Source organism: Streptopelia decaocto (assembly GCF_964273445.1).
Source record: "Streptopelia decaocto genome assembly, chromosome: 5".
NCBI lineage: Eukaryota > Metazoa > Chordata > Aves > Columbiformes > Columbidae > Streptopelia > Streptopelia decaocto.
Window position 1 is genome coordinate 61,029,269 of NC_138659.1, and position 18,939 is coordinate 61,048,207.

The 18,939-nt window shown below is 39.6% G+C and overlaps 1 protein-coding gene across 2 annotated transcripts in view; it reads right to left on the reverse strand.

Annotated features, from left to right (window-relative positions):
• The window catches only part of SORCS1 (sortilin related VPS10 domain containing receptor 1), a 286,937-nt gene that overhangs the window by 165,434 nt on the left and 102,564 nt on the right, over positions 1-18,939 (reverse strand). For both annotated transcript variants that reach the window (XM_082054531.1, XM_082054530.1), the window contains exon 3: positions 1,370-1,469. In XM_082054531.1, the coding sequence (XP_081910657.1) occupies positions 1,370-1,469 (100 nt within the window). The remainder of the gene's footprint in view (positions 1-1,369; positions 1,470-18,939) is intronic.

Sequence of the window (18,939 nt, forward strand, 5' to 3'; positions counted from 1 at the left end):
TTCAAGAGAAGAAGGTGATATCAGGACACAATTTGTGTCACCCTAGGGTCAATTTCTTAGCAGGTCAAATGTCTCATGCCTAGAAGCATCTCCTCCTTTTGAACACAGAGTTAAACATGAACTACAAGAGAATAAAGCTAAGCATTATCCTCTCCAGTTAGAACAGCTCCATCTTCCTTTCACAACCTCTCTTAATATATAGAAGATTCAGTAAAATGAAAAGAGCATCATAAGTGACCTCTCAGCTGCCCAAATATACACAGCCTCCTTTAGAGGTGAGCCTTCATTAGCATCTTCCACTGATGCAAAACAGTTTTGCCTGGAATAACTTGAACTATCCACTGAGACAGAAGGCAAAAGGAAAGGAAACTTATCTAGCCAGGTTCATGTTCCCTCTGGTAGAGGAAAGAGCTGGAGTTGGGTCTTCCACCCACTGCATGCACACTGTGGCCTCATAAGTCAAGAGGACAATGGTGTCACCATTGCTGTCTATTTACTCATGTTTTGATATTTTTTTTCTTTTTTTTTTTTTCCTAGAACAACATATGAGGAAATCTGAAATAAAATTGTAGTAACTTCAGGGTGATTTAAACTACTTTTTAGCTTCCACACCAAAACACCAGTGGCAATAACTGATTATCACCAAATATGAGAGTAAAACCCTTTTCTTAGGCAGCATATGAATGAAAGCATTTAAGTATGATATTGTTTGCTAGCATATCCATACACTAACATAAATAAGAATACAAGTCTTCCTCGTCATTAAAAACTATGTTTCATCACTTCCTATTGTATAACTCCAAATTATAAAAATTTTGTCAAAAAATATATCTCAAAGATGGTATCAGATTCTTTTTATGAATATGTCCGAGTTATAAATTTTTAGTAGATTATTGGTCAGTAGGGTCCTTGCATGATTAAAACCTTCTAGGCTTCAGAAGGCATGTTCTCTGTGGGAATTTATCAAATCCTGTTCAGTTCACTATTGGGAGCACTTAAAAGACAGTGTTACATACAATCTGGCCATTGTAGATGCATTTCTGCAGTTTTAATGAGTCTCTTTCACTTTCAGATAAGAAAACCATTACCATGCAGAAGGTAAGCAAACAATTAAATGCAAGACACCTATTATGCCCATTCATTTAATAGCCATCTTTTGCTAACATATATTCCCTGAAGCTCACTGGTAGTTAGTATAGGTGGTACAAACTGGTTTATATTTTGGTAAAGCTACATATTTTTTCGAGGGGAGGGAAACAGCGAGTTTCTAGTCATTTAAGTAGTAACAGATATTGAGGAAACTGGGAGAAATCATCAGGACAGAGATCGCATCATGAAGTCAAAATGAGCCAACCACATTATCACCTACCTTACGTTTGTTTGTTGGACAAACATACAAGTAGCTCAAAATAGTCTTCAGGCCAATTTTATCATTCAGTTTCTCATATGTTGTCCCATAATCTGTTGACCTACAATTCAAAGAGAGATTTCGTAAGTACAAACACTTAATCACAAAACCACAAGTCACTTGGCCGTTTTTCAATGTAAGTCATGCTTTACATAGCGGAATGGCTCTCTAGAGCTTTTTGAATGATTCATGTAGTATATAATGATACTTAATTATATACACACAGCATCATGTGAGTGCTTATAATTTGCATTTAAATTAGATTAGGAAAAATTAAACCTACATCTTCCTAAAGCATTTGAAAAAAAACACGTACAATAAGAAATGCTAAATTCTGCATATAGACAATTATAATGTTTGTCAGAAGTGCCAAATACCAGACAGCAAGAGACTAAAGTTACCGATTCATTGTATATTCCAAGCTTAGACTAATTTTGTTAAGAGTATTTTCTCAACATATTCCAAAGTAACTGCTCCAGATGATTCTTCAGTGAAACCGGAGTTCAGTTTTCTGCAATAACATTGATGTCCTTTTGAAAACCTATATACATGAGCATTACACCTACAATTTATACGGATTTTTCACAGGGACTGGCAGAGAATATGGACAGATGTGCACTATTCTTGCTCTAAGAGCCACCATTAAGTAGAGAAAACAATACACTGCTGATATGAGAGTTGCTTGTAGAGACACTGACTACATGTCTTAGGGAAAAAAAAAAAAAAGGAGTGAACAAAACAGACTGTGCAGAGTCCCTGTAAACATCTACTCCTAATATGCAACTGGAACCAAGATCAATTATCAGCAGAGGTTTTGTTCATTATGCAGCTCATGTTTGCCTGAAGTATATCCTAATAGCCAGAGGATTTAGATAATCAGCCAAACCAGTACAGTTGGTATCCGCAAATTACAGAAAAGTGACAGGTATCTGGGTAACAGAGGTATTTAAAACTATAGCATAATTTTGCAAATAATAAATCCACATCTTGTCTTTAAAATGTGCTAATGGGTTCACACAGAACTTTACTTGCAAATGGTAACGTGAATTTTCCCTTCTACTAATCACTCCAAAACTAGTCGTTCTAAACAAAACCCTAGGCACCTGTTATTTCCAGGTTCTCTCCTATCTGGGAAACAGTGGCTACTTAATGTCTATTCCCCCCTCCGCCCCACCCCCCTCAATGTGGAGGGTATTACATTTCTGGATCACGTTCCACATCTACATTCATATCACAGCTTCTGGAATTTCAGATTTTGCAATCAGTACATGAATAAAACAAGAAGGCAGCAGCTTGGGTTTTCACCCATTGAGATGAATTGCTCTAAAATGTGCATTTGCCTTAAAGCTGAGTCTTTCTATTCAGGAATTTTGTCAAAGCATTTGCAGGTATCTGTTCTCATGTATAATGTTGACCTATGGTCTACGACCATAGCTTTTTTCTTCCCCTCCCATCCTCCTGCCAATAAACACAGGCACCCCTGTGCACATATATGACCTTTGTTGGTTAGAACATTAATGTCAAATTCTCATCTGATTGATCTTTCCCTTTTATAAGGTCATCTGTCTCAGGAGCACATATAAACTAACTGAACTATTTCCTCAGTGGACTGAGAAGGAGGGTACTGTTATGGTTATTTGTGGTACTGAATATGTCAGAGATGTTCTGGCATTCAGGTGAAGGAAGCCAGAGCAGGATGCTGAACACAGCCCTGCCAAGGTCTGCTTGGTTCACTTGGGTTACCCTGTCCACCTCAACACACAGTTTTCTCAAAAATTAGTATTTCTGTTGAAGTCTGCCTAAAAATCAAAGCCTATCCTTTGTGAAGTTTGGTCTGATAGAGACATGTAAAGACTAAGGCTGATTTGATGAGTTAGGAAAAATACATATTAATGAATAATGCAGCTCTTCTTCATACCAGTGACTGATTTCAAAAGGGGATAGGAGTGAAGAAAATCTGATACATAAATCTTGCTTTGAAATAGTTAAAGAAAAGCAGCCAGTACCCCTGCCACAGCACAGGTAAACAGATGTCAAAGACCTATGGCAAATGGTACTCTTAGAATTGCCAGCCATTTCTTACTTCAAATCTCTAGGCAATTATTTTGCATTCACAGCTTTATTTACAGGTAATGTTACAAACAGAAGGAAGTCTGTGCTTCTGTCAGCATCCATAAAAGCAACTGAAAGACTGGAAAGCTTAGAAAACCATCTTTTTCTTTTTTTTTTTTTTTCTTTTTTTTTTTTTTTGAGATGAACTAATACACAGGCAAGGAAGCTACTGTTAGATCTTACTCTCATTATCATGTTCAAAACTAGCAACAGCCCATCCTTCTGCCTGTTCTGCTACAAGTTGTTGTCTCTTACACCACTTTACAATTGATCTTCATTTTAACAGGAAGGTAAATGTTACACAACAGCAGATGGGTACCTAGAAGTGCTTTAAGACAAAGAAATAATGATAGATACACACAGAACAATGGAACAAAGAATTCTATCAATTCCGAGACTGTGTACATGCTCCCATTAAATCCATGCCAAATTTTACCAGTAGCTTTTTAGAATAAGACTACCTATTTTTTCAGTAAAGCAGAATCATTTTTGCAAACATTCAAGAAGATAAACATTTTAATTATTACTAGTTCATTTGACAGTATAAAAAAATACCAAAACAGTGGGACTGAAGCTCTGACTTCCCTGAGTAATAAATTAGAACAAAACTAGAAACACATAGAATAATTTATATTTTGCAAACTATTTGCAAGAAAGTTGACATTTAAATAACTTCATTATTATTCATTGACAGGACTTTTCGCTCTCCTCCCGTCAGGGTAAATGACATTTCTATTACAGTATTATAATAAACTCCTGCACATTTTAAATAAAGTCACTGAATTCCATTAGTCCACCTACTGTCATGAATATATCTCAATCCATTCCTACCAATATTTCACAATTATAATAGGCATTCTGAATCAACCAGTAACATGAACCCTATGGAAATTTTTTTCTTTCTCAAGAAGCGCAGACTGAAATTCGGAGGACTGTCAGTTTGAATATACAGATTAAATAAATTCCCTAGCAAGTTGCTGTTTATTCTCCTTCATTACAAATTTAAGGTTGTCTGTACTTATTTTACATAGGCTGCTGAAGACTTGAAGAACCAACCAGTTGATTGTTTGGTCAAGGTTTCTTTTGCAACAAGATCTTTCTGGAACAGTCCATGAGGAAAAAAAAAAGAGTGACATATAGACTTCAAGCTGTGTAACATAATGTCTCCTGTCTACTAGAGTGCAGATTTCTTCCTGTAAAACACATATGTTAACAGATGAAGTTCCTTGTTATGTGATGTCATTAAGAAGCAACCACTTTAACTGGCACCATTTACTATTTATTTTCCTTTTTCCACCAGTTGTGCCTTGTTTTCAGGTATTAATGTTGCTGCTTTGCACAACTCCACCACGAGAAGATGGTCTGTGTATCACGTCCTCACCCTCCTTTCGTTCAGTTTGCTGCTCTAACTGCTGCTTGAGTCTCAGCAGCCCTAGAAGGCAGGACCAGAAGCATCTGTAGTGTTGTTAGAGAGCAGCAAAGCAGGGCAGCCTGTCACAACCAGAAACAGAGCAGAGAGATCGACTCTAGCTTGTTTTTCACTTCTACACATGAATTCACCCCTGGCAGCAGTCAGGTGTTGTAAGTAGGAAACAGCAATGACTATTAGATCATCTGTTCCAACCTCCTGCATAACAACATTTGCCACCTGGTTTGCCTCCAAAGGGACTGGCCAGTTGAGCACAAAATTTGCCAGTTGCTATTGTATTAATCTCTACATGAGCAGATGTTTTGGATAGAAAGCTTTCGGATCACAGAAGGCAGAACTGTGAAGTCACAGGCTGCACTTACAAAAGGCTTTCACTGACCAAGTTTTTGAATAAAGGCATAATTAAGACATTAAAAATGATCTTTCATGTCTGAACGTGAAAAATACTGGAGCTGGTAATTCTAGGGAGCATTTGTATTCCTGTGTGCAATGTTTTAAGCCTATTTGTAAACTGCTATACCGTTGTTGACTTTTGCATTTTTTCTTTCTGGGGATATTTCTAGGCTGAAGTGCTATTCCCTCATCACTTAAATTGAAACTCTTTCCTTTAAGGTCTTATAGCCAAGTACTAAAGTTTCTCATTGATTTTTGCCATGCCACCATGTTTCACAAAAGCTAGTAATGTCAAAGTCTTCTTTAACAGCTAACCACTTAAGTTCACATGTTCTTCCTATTAAGCCTTTCAAAAGCCATTGATAGATGTCACTTCTCACCTGATGCCTGTTTTGGTTTAACTCCTTCACGTGTAACCCTGGTATTTTTTCCAGAAAGTGATAACGTCTGATCTCAGCTTCTGTCAGGAGGAGCTGTGGGTTGTGTGGGGAGTTTTGTTTGTTTGCTTTTTCTCCCATTCTTTACTCTTGCTTTACAAATTACCTTGATTCACCTGGATGCTTCTCACCAAAGGCTGTCTTTCTAACTCATTGTATAAGTAATTCCCCAAGACTTTAACCATTTCTAATGGGAACTGTTTGCCTAGCTCATAGACTCTGACATATTTTGAGGGGAATTTTACATCTCTACATTGAAAACCGATTACAAGATGTAAACACAGTGAAACCTGTGTCCTTGGACACAGTTTCCACATAGCAAAGAGGGAGACTTTGCCCTCATTTGTACAGTTTTCTCTCCTGAGGTCACATTCTGAATGGCTATTGGTCCCCACAGCACACAGGTTATCACATTAGAAAATATGGGGAATTTTTCCCCATGAACATCTTAAGGCACGACACAGAATTTTTAAATAAAATTCCTGCATCTCACTGAGCAGCCCAGGCCTTTCACCACTGCACCGATTCATGTCCCTGACACATTGCCGCTGCCACAGGCCTTTCTGCAGCTTGGGACCAGCCATACTGTGTCTTTATGCCTACCCTGGCCTCCTCTTCCTCACTTCACTAATGCATCTTGGCTGATTTTTAGCTATAGCTCATTGGCTTTAAGCAGGGATTAAGCTAAGGTGAAGCTAGTCCCAAGAGGCTTTTTTGCCTTCGTAAGAGTTTGGTTTAAGAGGGCAGAGTTAAGTGGCCTGACAGTAGTGACAAACCAAAGAGCTGGTTAGCATTTCTTCAAACGTCTGTACTGGCACTGCACATGTCACAGCGTTAACACACTTCACATTCACCCTGGCAGATTGAAATTAACTTTTAAAGACATCTCCAGGGTAAAGAAAAGGAAGAGATTTCAAAACTCCAGGGACCCACATGTCTCACTCCGTAAATGAAGATATATCTGATGACTTTTTTCTCATGAGGCCCCAGCAGGCTGGCAAGTGTCACTGTTCCCACTTCCTAGGTGGGGGGAACAGAGAAAAAGACTAGATAACTAATCCTACATTTGAAGGAAGCCTGTGACAGAGCCAAATGCAAGTGCCCTCAGGCTCCACAGACTTTCCACTCTACCCTGACAACATAAGTTTTCTGGAGTTTAGTGTGTGTAGAAAAGGATTGGCAAGAGCCTTAGTATCAATGTCAAAAGGAAGAAATACAACATTAAATATAGTTTAAATGTGCATTTTAAAACAAATTTAAGCCTTCATTTTGAAAATGTCTTGCTTCTAGTTTGAGTTTTTACTAGAAATTAAGATATGAATTTTTATATGACTTTACCAAAATGTGTACTTTTTCCCTTACAGAAAAAAATTTCTCATCACAAAATAATTTCCCATCTACAGAAGTCATCAAAATTACTTGGGGGATGAGAGGAAGCAAAAAAAAAATTAAAAAGAAACAATACAAAACTATGAAATAGACATTTCTCTACATAATCAGTTAAATTAATTCCATTTTCTTTTTAATCAACTTTTATTTGGAGTAATCTAAATGAACAGAAATATACACACTCAAATTTCTTGCAATTTTTGGCTTAATATAGTTCAGCTGATTATTGCTATAAATAATTTAAAGATGTGACAAGCAGTAGAAGCAGCTGATATTTTCTCAGCCAATCCAGAGTTTACATATTGCATTGGATAGTTATTCAAATCTCACCCAAATCAGAAAGAAAGGAAATAAAGGGGTTGGAGACTGAGTTATTTCCCCTTAAAATAATGGTCGAAGAACTTATCTTCATTATTAGTTTAGTTGAGAGTTAGTAACTCAAGTTAGCAACTTAAGAGAAGGCGGCCTGTCTCTCTGTCTCTACTGTATCTAGAGACCATCCACCCCTTTGTATATATGTAGTAAAGGGTGTGCCAGAATATGTATCCATGTGGCTCCATCTGCTCACACAAGCTGTAGGTACAGGTCACAATTTAATAGCCATCCACATTCCTACTACTGGCTGTTGCCCCTGAGGGCAAGGTATGGTGACAGTAGAAGGAATTGGGGTTTTCACCTCCATTGCCTGAGTGGCATAGAAGATGCCTCTCCAGAGCTCTCGCCTTCAAATCTCCCTCCCACCTTGTCATCCTGTAGCCTAAAAGATTCATCTCTAACCCTCACTGTCAGAAGCTGCAAAAGTCAAGAAGAGTGTAGGGAAACTGGCAATCATAATCACTTTAACTGTTCTAACCAATGGTAGGTGAAAGGTGCAGCAAGAAACAAAAGGGCAGGCATTAAAGCAAGACCTCCACTTGACCCTCTCACTGAAAGACTCAAGAGGTTGGCACTAGCAGTGTTCTGGCTGAAACACCAGTGCAATCTCTCCTGTCCTTTCTATGAGCCATTTTTGTGCCACAGTGCCTGGTATGCATGTGAGAAGGATCAGTAACTCCAGTAGGACTACTAATTTTTTGGGACCTAATTAATAAATACCAAAAGTTGATATGTTATTTACACTTGTGCATCTGACTGTATGTACACTATAAGTATTTTCTCCTTCCCTAAGTCCGTAGAGTTGTTTTTCAATATTTCTTCCATTTGCCATCCCAGCATTATTTTTTGATGAAAGAGCTGAGTCTGAAAAAAGGAGTTAAATCTTACTGGTAATAGACCTGTTCCTTGCTACCTTAGAGAATTTTTTGGAATCAGTGGACCACAAGTAGAAATGCACTGACATGAAAAATCTCCCTGTCCACCTGACTTGCTTGTCAAATCAAACAAGCAGGCTAGGATGCCAATTTCCACCCTTCTTTCAGAGTATTGTCTACCAGGTGAGAGTGCAATTCAGAATGAAGCCATTTCCACAGGTCCAGCCTGACTCAAGGCTTACGGTCATCAACAAAACCAACAAAAAGTCTCAGCTTATCTGTGACATATTGAAGTTGTTCTTCCTTAAATTAAAAGATGGCTTTTGAATTAGAAGGATTGAAAATGACTAATGATTCTTCTCGCCATATGTTTACACGGGGCATACTGACATCACCGCACTCTTAATGCCAAATTCTTGCTTATAAAGTGGTTCTTCCAGTGTTGCATCTTCCCATTTCCATCCCAGTCTGGTGTAAATCACACAAATAGCTAGGACTGCAGCCCAGTAATCATCACACTATTAACTTTCTAATTGATGGTAATGGCCAGAATAAATTTCAGGCACCCCAAGGGGTGGTTAATGGATTTTGTAGCTTGAGGGCAGAGCAACAGGAAGCTTTTCCATTAATCAGTGAAATGAGACAACCATACATGTCCTACATTCTGCATCCCATCATAACACTGAGGTCATTGCAGCCTTGTTGAAAAGGAGGGTGTTGCCAGGCAAAAAAAAAAACAAAAAACAAAAAACAACCCTCACAGCAGGCTGAGCTCAGTTACAAGGTTTGAGGTACCAGCTCAGCAGAGCTATTTTACTTAGCATCCATAGTCACATTATACATTCAGGAAACTGCTTTAGCCTATCTCCAATTAAAAGCAAGAAGCAGCATCATTGTGTCATAAAAATGTTGCAGGTCTTCCCTGGCTTTTAGTACATACCCTGCAGAAGAGGTTTTCTAAGCTAGCACCATCCAAGCATTTACAACACAATATGCAAACTTCGTTCTATCCTGCCAGTACAAATCAACAGCTAGAAAGCTTAAAAGATCCAGACAGCCCAAACATTATTATCAAAATCATTGTCCAAGGTCCTTGCTTGTTATACTGGAGTAACTCCCAAGGACCAGTAGCATTTTAAAACCAGTTACAAATGTGCCTCATGCATTAATTTCTGTTAAAGTTAGTTGGATGATGGAATTCACATCCTTCAGGCAATGCTAACATTTTTTTTGCCCTGTTTTAAACTGTCATGATACTCAAAATCTGGATAGAATAAGAATACAGGGGGGAAAAAAGATTAAGCAAAAAGTTTAAAAATTTCAGAGTGTTTCATGCCACTAGTACCAGCATTATCATTATACATTCAATTGAATATTTTATATTACAGTCTGGTTGTCACCCCACATGAAAAAAAGCTCAAATGAAACAAGGTGAAGATCAAAATGAAACACACTTTTAGTTTCAAATCATTCTGACATTTCCTGTCAAGATTTCATTTTTAGAATATTGCAGAAGATATATCTAACTGATGCTGCATTTCCTAGCAGAAAATCATTCCATTGCAAAGACTTCAATTAGTTCTCTGGGTCCTAGTGGTGAACAGGCTAAGCTGTTCACTAGACTGTTACTCTACCACATCAGCTAAGAAAGAATTTGCTGTTGCTGGATTTAAAAGCTGTGTTAGTAGATTACTTGGGTTACTGTACCCAAGATTCTCTAAAGCAAGCTCTAAAGCAGGCAAATACAAGGAGTGTTACTTTTTTTCTTTTTAAAACTATTTGAATGATGCAGCCGTACCATTTGTGTCAGTTTCAAATAATATCCATCACCCTGAGCCACCATGCAGCTTTATTTTTTCCTGTTGGTTGGTAGAAGCATATTTATCACTATGTATTGTCAAGGATCAGGGGGGTTATAAAGCTTGCTATTTATAGCTACTCTTAGGGTATTGAGCAGGTGACAGTAATTTGTTCCTTTGACATCTAACCTCAGGTCATCTCCAGTAGCAGAAGATGGATTTTTACAGGAAATGAAATGAAAGTACACAGCAGAAGATTAATGCCATTTCCTAGGCCTGAGGAGAATGTATGCCCCCAATCACTCTGCAGAAAAAATGGTCAGGAGCATGTGCTGTATATTAAAAATAGAGCAAGATGTGGTGAAGGTGAGGTGTTCAAACAGTCTATTAGCAAACCGATACACCAGCATTTGTGTGTAGAGGAATAGCAGGCTGATGGTCTAGAAATGAGTTCAGCTCTTCTGGTTCTTTGATTTTGAAAGCCATCTTTAAGTCAGTGCCAGCTACAGATAAAATGGGATCTTGCTTTTATGTTACTGTTAAGTGATAAAAGAAAGTTAAAGCTAGGCGGTAAATTCCATATCAGACACATCTTACACAAGATCAAATTACAATTTCGCCCTGCATTGCAAAAACATCTTGTATTAATTATATTTTCTGTTTGTGAGAAAAAACAGACTGCAGACTGAAACATCTTGAAAAGATTGCTTGATACTGCAGTCCTTACTGATGGGCCATATTGGTCCATTACACACAACTTATATTCAAGAGCCTTTAAAAAAATGTCGAATTTGACCAGAAGATTCCCCCCCACCAAGTCACATGTTTTTAACTTACTTGGAATTAAAATTATGAGGAAGTTAGCTGAGGCAAGTTATGAGACAAGTACCTGAGAAGCCCTTCTGCCTTCTTATAAGAGACCTACCATCCTCAGCCAACACCAATTCCTTTAAAAAAAAAAAAAAAGCGTGCTGTCCCACATGCTCACAAGTCAGCGAATTCAGCATCACTGACCCCTAAATATCACACATGAGCACAATAGCTGTGTAAACCCCCAAATTTATGTCTAACGCAACAGTGTGCCTCCAGAGGCCATCACTTTCAGGCATACCACTGCTCTATGCTAACACAATCATGCAACTACCAGTGCAATAGATTTAATCAGGCTGCAATATGTGCATCCTACTACACTGGGCACAGCTGGTGGTATATATACACATGCCCACTCACATTCCTATCATAGGAAGGGAAGGCAGCATTAGTGGCTGGGGGGGGAGGGTGGGCGGCAGGAGGGGTGGTGAGGAAAACAAAACAACTCTTATATGCTGGACAAATGAGATCTCAGTCTTCGCTTCCAGGCTATAGACAATGCAGACCACTCAGCTCCTAATCCAAAGAGCTTATCTGGCTATATTTATGGAGTATTTTATGTGCTACATGCAACCATTCCATGTCCCAAAACAGCTGGAAAAAGTCATGCTAATCTCACCTGTGTGGAAGCCAAGTCTGGTAGAACAAGAGTTATTAATTATAAAAGGTTCAAATTTGCACTTTGAATCACAAAGGTCATACAGCTACATAAAGATAACACCCTCAAAAAGAACCTTCATAAGTCCCTGGACATCTGTCTGAGAGATGCTTGCCAAGTCCTGTCCTTCTGCTTGATGGAAAGTCACTGATAAATGGCCATAAGTGGAAGGTCTTCAATTTAGTTTTGATTTATTAAGGCACAATTAGAACAGGCACATTAAGGAACAGTCTTCACAATAGCCAAACACTGGAACTGTTGTTCTGGATGGTGGGGAAGGGAAGGAGGCAAGATTTTAAATGTGTAGTTCAACTGAGGAGCAGGTATGTCACAGGTATGTCTAAAAACCCAATTTCAGCATTATCTACACACACACCTCCACCATCTATCAAACTGGCTGCCAGAAATCTGACCATTTGTTGCTTAAAGGTCCAGTAGCAGGTGAAATAAGACCAGACAACTCTGACCAATTCTTCTAGGTCTCCACAGATCAACCCCCCGCCAAAAATGCACCAAATCCCCCTTCTCCAGTAAATTAGAATTGGAACATTGTAAACACAAAAAACGCAGTCAGTGATATTTTACTCCTTCAGAATAAAATTCTCTGTTCAGCCCATCTAATTTTGGGTGAATAAGACACCTTAACCTTCACATCATGCATGTTTGTTTTTTTTTCCTATCTCCATCCTCTTCCCCCGTTTTAAAATTTATGGTTACCATTTAGTGTGATTTCAATTTCCTTTAATAATATGTGCAACTGATGTACATTTAAGTGAATTTAATCATGTTGTAGTGACAGGTTTAGCTTAAAGCAGGGCTTCACTTAGAACTATCAAGTAAATTTCTCTTGAAAAGGTCAGTTTAACATTTAACAGGATGGTCCATTCCAGACAAATTAGAATTTGCTCCACTTGTTTCAAGTGCAAACACTCCTCAAGCCCGCTTCTGAGGCATGTCAATCAAAAAAGTGTCAGGTGCCCAAGGGAGGAAGTTCACTGATGCCTCCTTCCTACACACCCAGCCCAATGGCTGCTCAGACATGTGGGGCAAAACTCAAATATTCCTGCCCCACTGTTCAAGGACTGGGGCTGGAGCCAGACAACACCACAGAAAGCCGCGAAGGCAGAGCTGTGAGTGTCTAGGCAAGACCCTGACAAGTCAGACTTTTCATTTCTAATGGCTGCAGCAACAAGAACGCAGTGGGAACAACCTTGTGTGCTACAGAAAGGGGTTATTGTATGTGTGTCCCATGAGGACTTATTATTGCTTCCGTTCCTGCCAGAGGCAGTTCAGCTTTCCAGGACAGTGGCACAGTAAGCAGAGAGGTGATACCTGTAATGCTGTTTCAGTGTCACCCTCAGCAGTAGCCCAGTTCCCCTACAGCTGGAGATGGTCCTGCCTCCATCTGAGGAAGAGAAGTGCCCTACACCAGTCACTCAGACAATTCTTCCACAAAATAGTAGAAGACATTCAAAACCTGCCTGGGGAATTAGACTATATGATCTTTTGAGGTCCCTCCCAATCCCTGACATTCTGTGATTTGCTTTATTAAAAGGCTTCACAGTAGCATTACGACAAGTCCTGAGTGGACCACATGTGGCAGGTACTGCCTTCTCTTCTCTGACTGGGACAGAAAACCAGTATCTACTTTTTTGTTTTGTTTTTCCCAAGACTCTTCTCCAGAGTTCCAGTCAAACCACTATGTGTAGAGAGAATTTTCTACGCTTGCTGAAGCCGGCCTCAGCAGCACAATCTCTCAAGTTTTACATAGTCTTTGTCAGGGGACCACCTCATAAAATCACAGGTTCCCAGGTTTGTAACTCTGTAACATATACCATAGGATCAAGTTCGGTAAGTTTCCCAGTTCCAATCTTACATTACCACAGAGAGCTGAAATTGACAGTAGCACAAGCAGTTAACACACCTCCTCTGTCTTGAATTTGCTTTTTGATACATTTATTTTATAGTGTCTAATTCCTGTAACAGAAAAGAGAGGGAACAAGCAATCCCTGCCTTCCTTGAGACTTTTGTGGTTTTACAGGTCTCTGACGTATCACCATTAGTTATCAGTTTCCAGACCAAAGACTTCTCATCAGCTCAGTCATTCCATCCACACAAATCACCCCATATCTTGGCCCATCTGTACTGCTCTTCTCCGAACCTTCCCTACTTCTAACACACACTTTTTGAAAAAAGACCAAACCTGAACGCAAAACAGTATTCCTATTACTAGTGTATGGTTGCTGAACCAAGAACTCAGTTCTTGAGTTTAACTGCTTACAAGAGCTTCAAGATTAACCTGCTGTTATGCAAAAAAGTGGTGCATAGACACTTAACTGATGTGAATCACACATCTGAGCTCCGAAGTTGCCCAGCAGACTCAGAATATGCCTACTCCCATGGATTCAGCAGGATCTTGTGGTGCTAAAAGTCCCTGTGTTCACACTTCCTTGGAGGCAGCAAGACTTATCCTGCTAGGAGGCAGGAAAATATTCTGTGGGAGTCCAAAGCAAGTTTAACCCAAAAAGGGGAGAAAAGCAACCCCTCTGCTGTACCCTCTCTGTACCCTGCAACTGGTACAATCACAAATAAAAAGAAGGAAATAACCTGTAGCATTTGAATATTTGAACTAGTAGCCTTTAGAGAACACATAGTAACAAGATCCTGGAGCACTTCCACAGTGTTGCTGAGCCTTTCATTGGTAACAGTCACTGAGACTGAGACATCCTCTTACTGTCCTACCCATACAAGAATGTAATGGGTCCTAATAGACTTTTTCATTGGAAATAAAGTTTTCCCTCAGGATGTTTTACATCAGGTGACAGCTCCTGGATAAAATCAAAACATCCTCCAGGGACATATCCAACCTTCCTAGCCAGCTGGCTGACAGAATGACATCATCTGTTTTGTGACAAGTTTCACAGTGTTTTTCATCACTGTGTCTGTTGATTTTTCGAGCCATTTTCCCCGTATTTGGAAGCGAACCTGCGCCTTGGGGTGACTTTCGGGCACGTGTAATAAAACAGTTTCAGAAGTGCAGAATTCCTCATAAACCAGAAATTCTATTTTCCCAGCCAGCTAAGTAGGTTGACCACAGTGTATATTTCCCCTGTCAACTTCCAAGCTCTCCAGGAGTCCTAGAGAGACTTCAAAGAGTATCTGACATCTGTACTGTCACTCTCTGAGCAACCTTCATTATTTCATGGGCTTGTGCTTCTGCCCAGAAGCAGTGATTGGAAGAAAAACAAACCAACAAACAAGACCCCAAAAAACCTCCACACAAAACCACACCAAAACAAGACCTCAAACACATTGAAAGTTCAGTGATAAAACTGAAATTAAGTTCAGTTATCTGCAGGGTCGCTTGGAAACATTTCAGACATGTTTTCATGTTAGAAAATGCCAACCTGCCAAAACAAAACTTTTCAGAAAAGCACACGAATGGAATTTCCTGGCAGAATATCAGAAGGAACAGATTAGTTAACTCTACAAACATACCCACCTGAGATGTGAAAGGTCTAGGCTTTTGTGGAAGGAAAGGACAGCATACAGCAAAATAGTCAGCTAAAGTACTGACACTTTTGTAGCTGTCTAAGCATTAAAACAACAGCTGGGGCTGTTATTGCAGCAACCACCCATATACTGAAATGAGTTTCTGTCAAATAATCATTTTACAGCAAGGCAAACACTGAGATAAAGTCATTCTTGAATGACATGAAATTTCAATTTAGGAGCCTCTTCAATCTGAAGAGAGCTTTTTGAGCCACTGTACCACTTATTATTGTGGGGTGATGCTCTCCATCAGCCCTTTGAACCCTGCTTGTGTGTATGACAGAAAGAGATGTTTAATAATGCAACTACACCCATGATTATGGGGAGAGTAATAGATTCACCAGCAATTTGACTAATCAAGCTGACGAAGTGATTGCGTTCAAAAAGGGAAGGACTCTCCCAGCAGCAGTTCATTAAAATAAAAAGTTCGTTTTTCCAGTGTAACAAAAAGGATTTACTGGTCCATAAAAAGGAAGGAAAGGGAATAGCCTGAATAATCTCAACTATGAACAAGATATAGATAATAAAAATGAGGTGTAGGGTACAGCTAAGACTGGCCTGGCTCTTCTGGATTCACTGCAAACAAAATCAGCAAAAAGGGAAGCCCTTGTACCTATAGAATGCTGGTGAAGAGAACTAGGAAATACGCAAGGAGAAAAGACGGCTCAGGAAAAGCTGCCTCTTAAGTGCACTTAAGGATCATTAAGGGACATTAACTGAATCAGGTAAATCAGGTGAAGGACAGGTGTTGACTGGAGGTTGAAGGAGTAATTGTGTTTGCAGAAGAACTGTGTTACAATCCAAACTAGTTCAAACCACCATGAAAATCCCTAAGAAAGGCATCCAAGTGGGACAAATATTCCCAAATGCTGTAAAAAACAGTGGGAGAGTCAAAGGAACCTGAGGATGAAAGAAATTGCACATCCAAAATTTCTTATTGCAACACCAGATACAAAAACCTTTGCTACAAAAAACTGCCCTGAACTACTTTACCATTGGGTATGCCACACATGGTTTTATCACCTTGAGATTTCTAACATTCTTTCTAAACACTGTCTTACTGTTTAAACAAACAAACAAAAATCAGTTTGAGGAAACTTACCTTTGTATTCATCAGTGGTTTCCATACACCAAAAGAAAAGAGCACATGTTACCATGTTTCTTCAGCCATGTTGATAAGCATGGAAGAATACAAACTGTATTTAGGCCAAGACTCAGGAAGATAATTGAATTCTGCAGGACAGATGTAGCCATCAATGCTGGGAGCTTTTATGGGCCAGGAAGTGGAAATACTTCTACTCTTGGGACCAAAACTCTTACATTCCCACTTGTACATTCCAGACATTTACAATCCTTTGGGAAATTCCTCTGGATTGTAGGTCTCGGTTCTGCTTTACTGAGTTTACTGAGGGAAGCCAGGGAAAAATGCCTGATGTTATTTCTGTATGTCTGAGCCTGAAGGAGCTCAAACATGTTTTCTGAGGGCAAGGTGGGCAGGGAAAGGAATCTTCTGTAAAGAAATAGATAGGGACAAATGGAAAACTTTAGTAAGTGCATTGTCAGCCCTGAAATACAAAGCCACTTTTGCCTCTGTAAGTTAAGGCTATTGAGCTAGATCAGAAGCTGAACTGTCTTCAACAACTAGACATGTGCATAATGATTAACTCCCAGCTCATCTAAATAAAACCTTCAAATAAAACACTTCCTTTGGGTATTCAGGAAGGGAGATACCAGCTCAGCTAATTAGACATGGTTGTCACAGAGCTAATCAGCATACCTATATTCATCCCAGTGATCAGTACCAGCAGGGGAATTATATCAAAATGAACCAGGGAATGAAGAAACAACACCTTTGGGACCTACTGGACTGCAAGTCTTTGGCTGACAAAGAAAAAAACCAAACAAACAATAAAACAAAACAAACCCACAAAACACCAAACAAAACAAACAAAAAAGCAGGAAAAGCATCAGCAGGTAAGAATAAAGTTTGCTTTAGAAAATTAGCAGTGAAGACAGATATAAAGGTATAAGTGATTCTTCTGGCAATTAATAGACTATCTGATCTGCAGTGCTGGTGGCCAACTCAGTAGTAAAGAGTCGACTTCAGGGGAAAGCACTGGTGACTAAGCACAATAAATTATTAATCACAGAAAGTCAACCTACAGTGCAGCAAATGACAATGCTAGAACACAAACAGTGAGTAAATCACATACACCCCTGCCTTGGGACTGGGACTAGATCTCTGCTCTCTATCTCCAGACAAACCCATTCCTAATCTATTATTTCAACTAATGGAACAGTCTTTTTATGCTAAATGAAGACATTATTACTTGTCTCCTCGGTGACTCTGGCAACACTAACAGTGCATCTTCCTTACTGTACCACTGGGCATAACTCAGCTCATAAAGCTGACAAGTCCTGCTCAATTCAGAGGACAGCAAGTTCAGCTCTTTGAGCGTAACTTACCTCATTTCTGCAGGAGTCTGTCAGTAGAAGAGTTATGCTGCCAACCCTGTTCCCACAAAGTATCTAGGCATCTTGGCAGTTTATCCTATCTTTACTTTTTTTTTTTTTTCCCTTCTTTTTGCATTTAGACATTACAGAGCAATATTTAAGATATAGCTGAGTTTCTGAAGAAGTTGTTCTGTGAGCTCAGTGAATTAGCAGCAGCAAGCTTCAGCCTATTAGCAGGACTACTGCCAGCTCATGATCTGAGCAGATGAGACTCATCTCCCACAGGTCTGTGCCACAGCTGCACAGCAATGTTACAGCCACATACTAGGCACAGTTGGTGACAAAACTATCAGGGCAACCACCTGCACCCACTACACCAGAGCAAGAGACTGGCCATGGCACCCTGCTGAAGAGCAGGAGCCAGGCTTGATCAGAAGAGTCTAACAGTTACTGTGGGATATCTGATGATTTTTTTTTTCCTTTTTGTCTCCCAGAGATGTCACAGTGATCCTGGTAACACATCAGCAAGGTCAACAGCCCTAGCTGGCCATTGATCAAACTTACCCAGCTGCATGCATTTAATTTTTGTGACACAGCACAGCAGTTGTCCATCAGATATATTAAAAAATGAGAAGAAGAGCCCTTTAGACTCAAATTCTTCCTTAGACCTTACCTCTGCCTTAGCATCTCCAATCCCTTGGACAATAAGCCTATTCACACTATTGAGGCAACTGAGTTTGATTCTCCATAAAGCCCTCTGGGTTCACTAATCTCTGTTATTAACTTTAGCCTCTATTCACATACTTCAGGTCTCTCCTAGGAATCAGATGCAAACAGCAGATGGTGTGAACTCCTCCAAGAAGTAGGGCAGCAAGCTGTCAGTCATTGCCTGATGTGCCAGCAACTCTTTCTTCCCCACTGCATCAGGCTCACCTGACTTGCTGGATACTCAGCTGCAACAGTCCTAGTGCAAGGGCTGCTTTCATAGGAGGTACATTACTGGCAAGTGTGCAAACAGGAAGGAGCATCCAATTTTACAAATACTAATCCAATTTATAAGAATTTTGCATACTTATGGATGCTGTGGGGGGAAAATAAAGCACAAAAACCAACATTCTGTCAGGATGACAATGCCCAGTGGGTTGTTGTTAAGGCATGTATGTGGTGACTGTCAAAGCACAGGCCAAA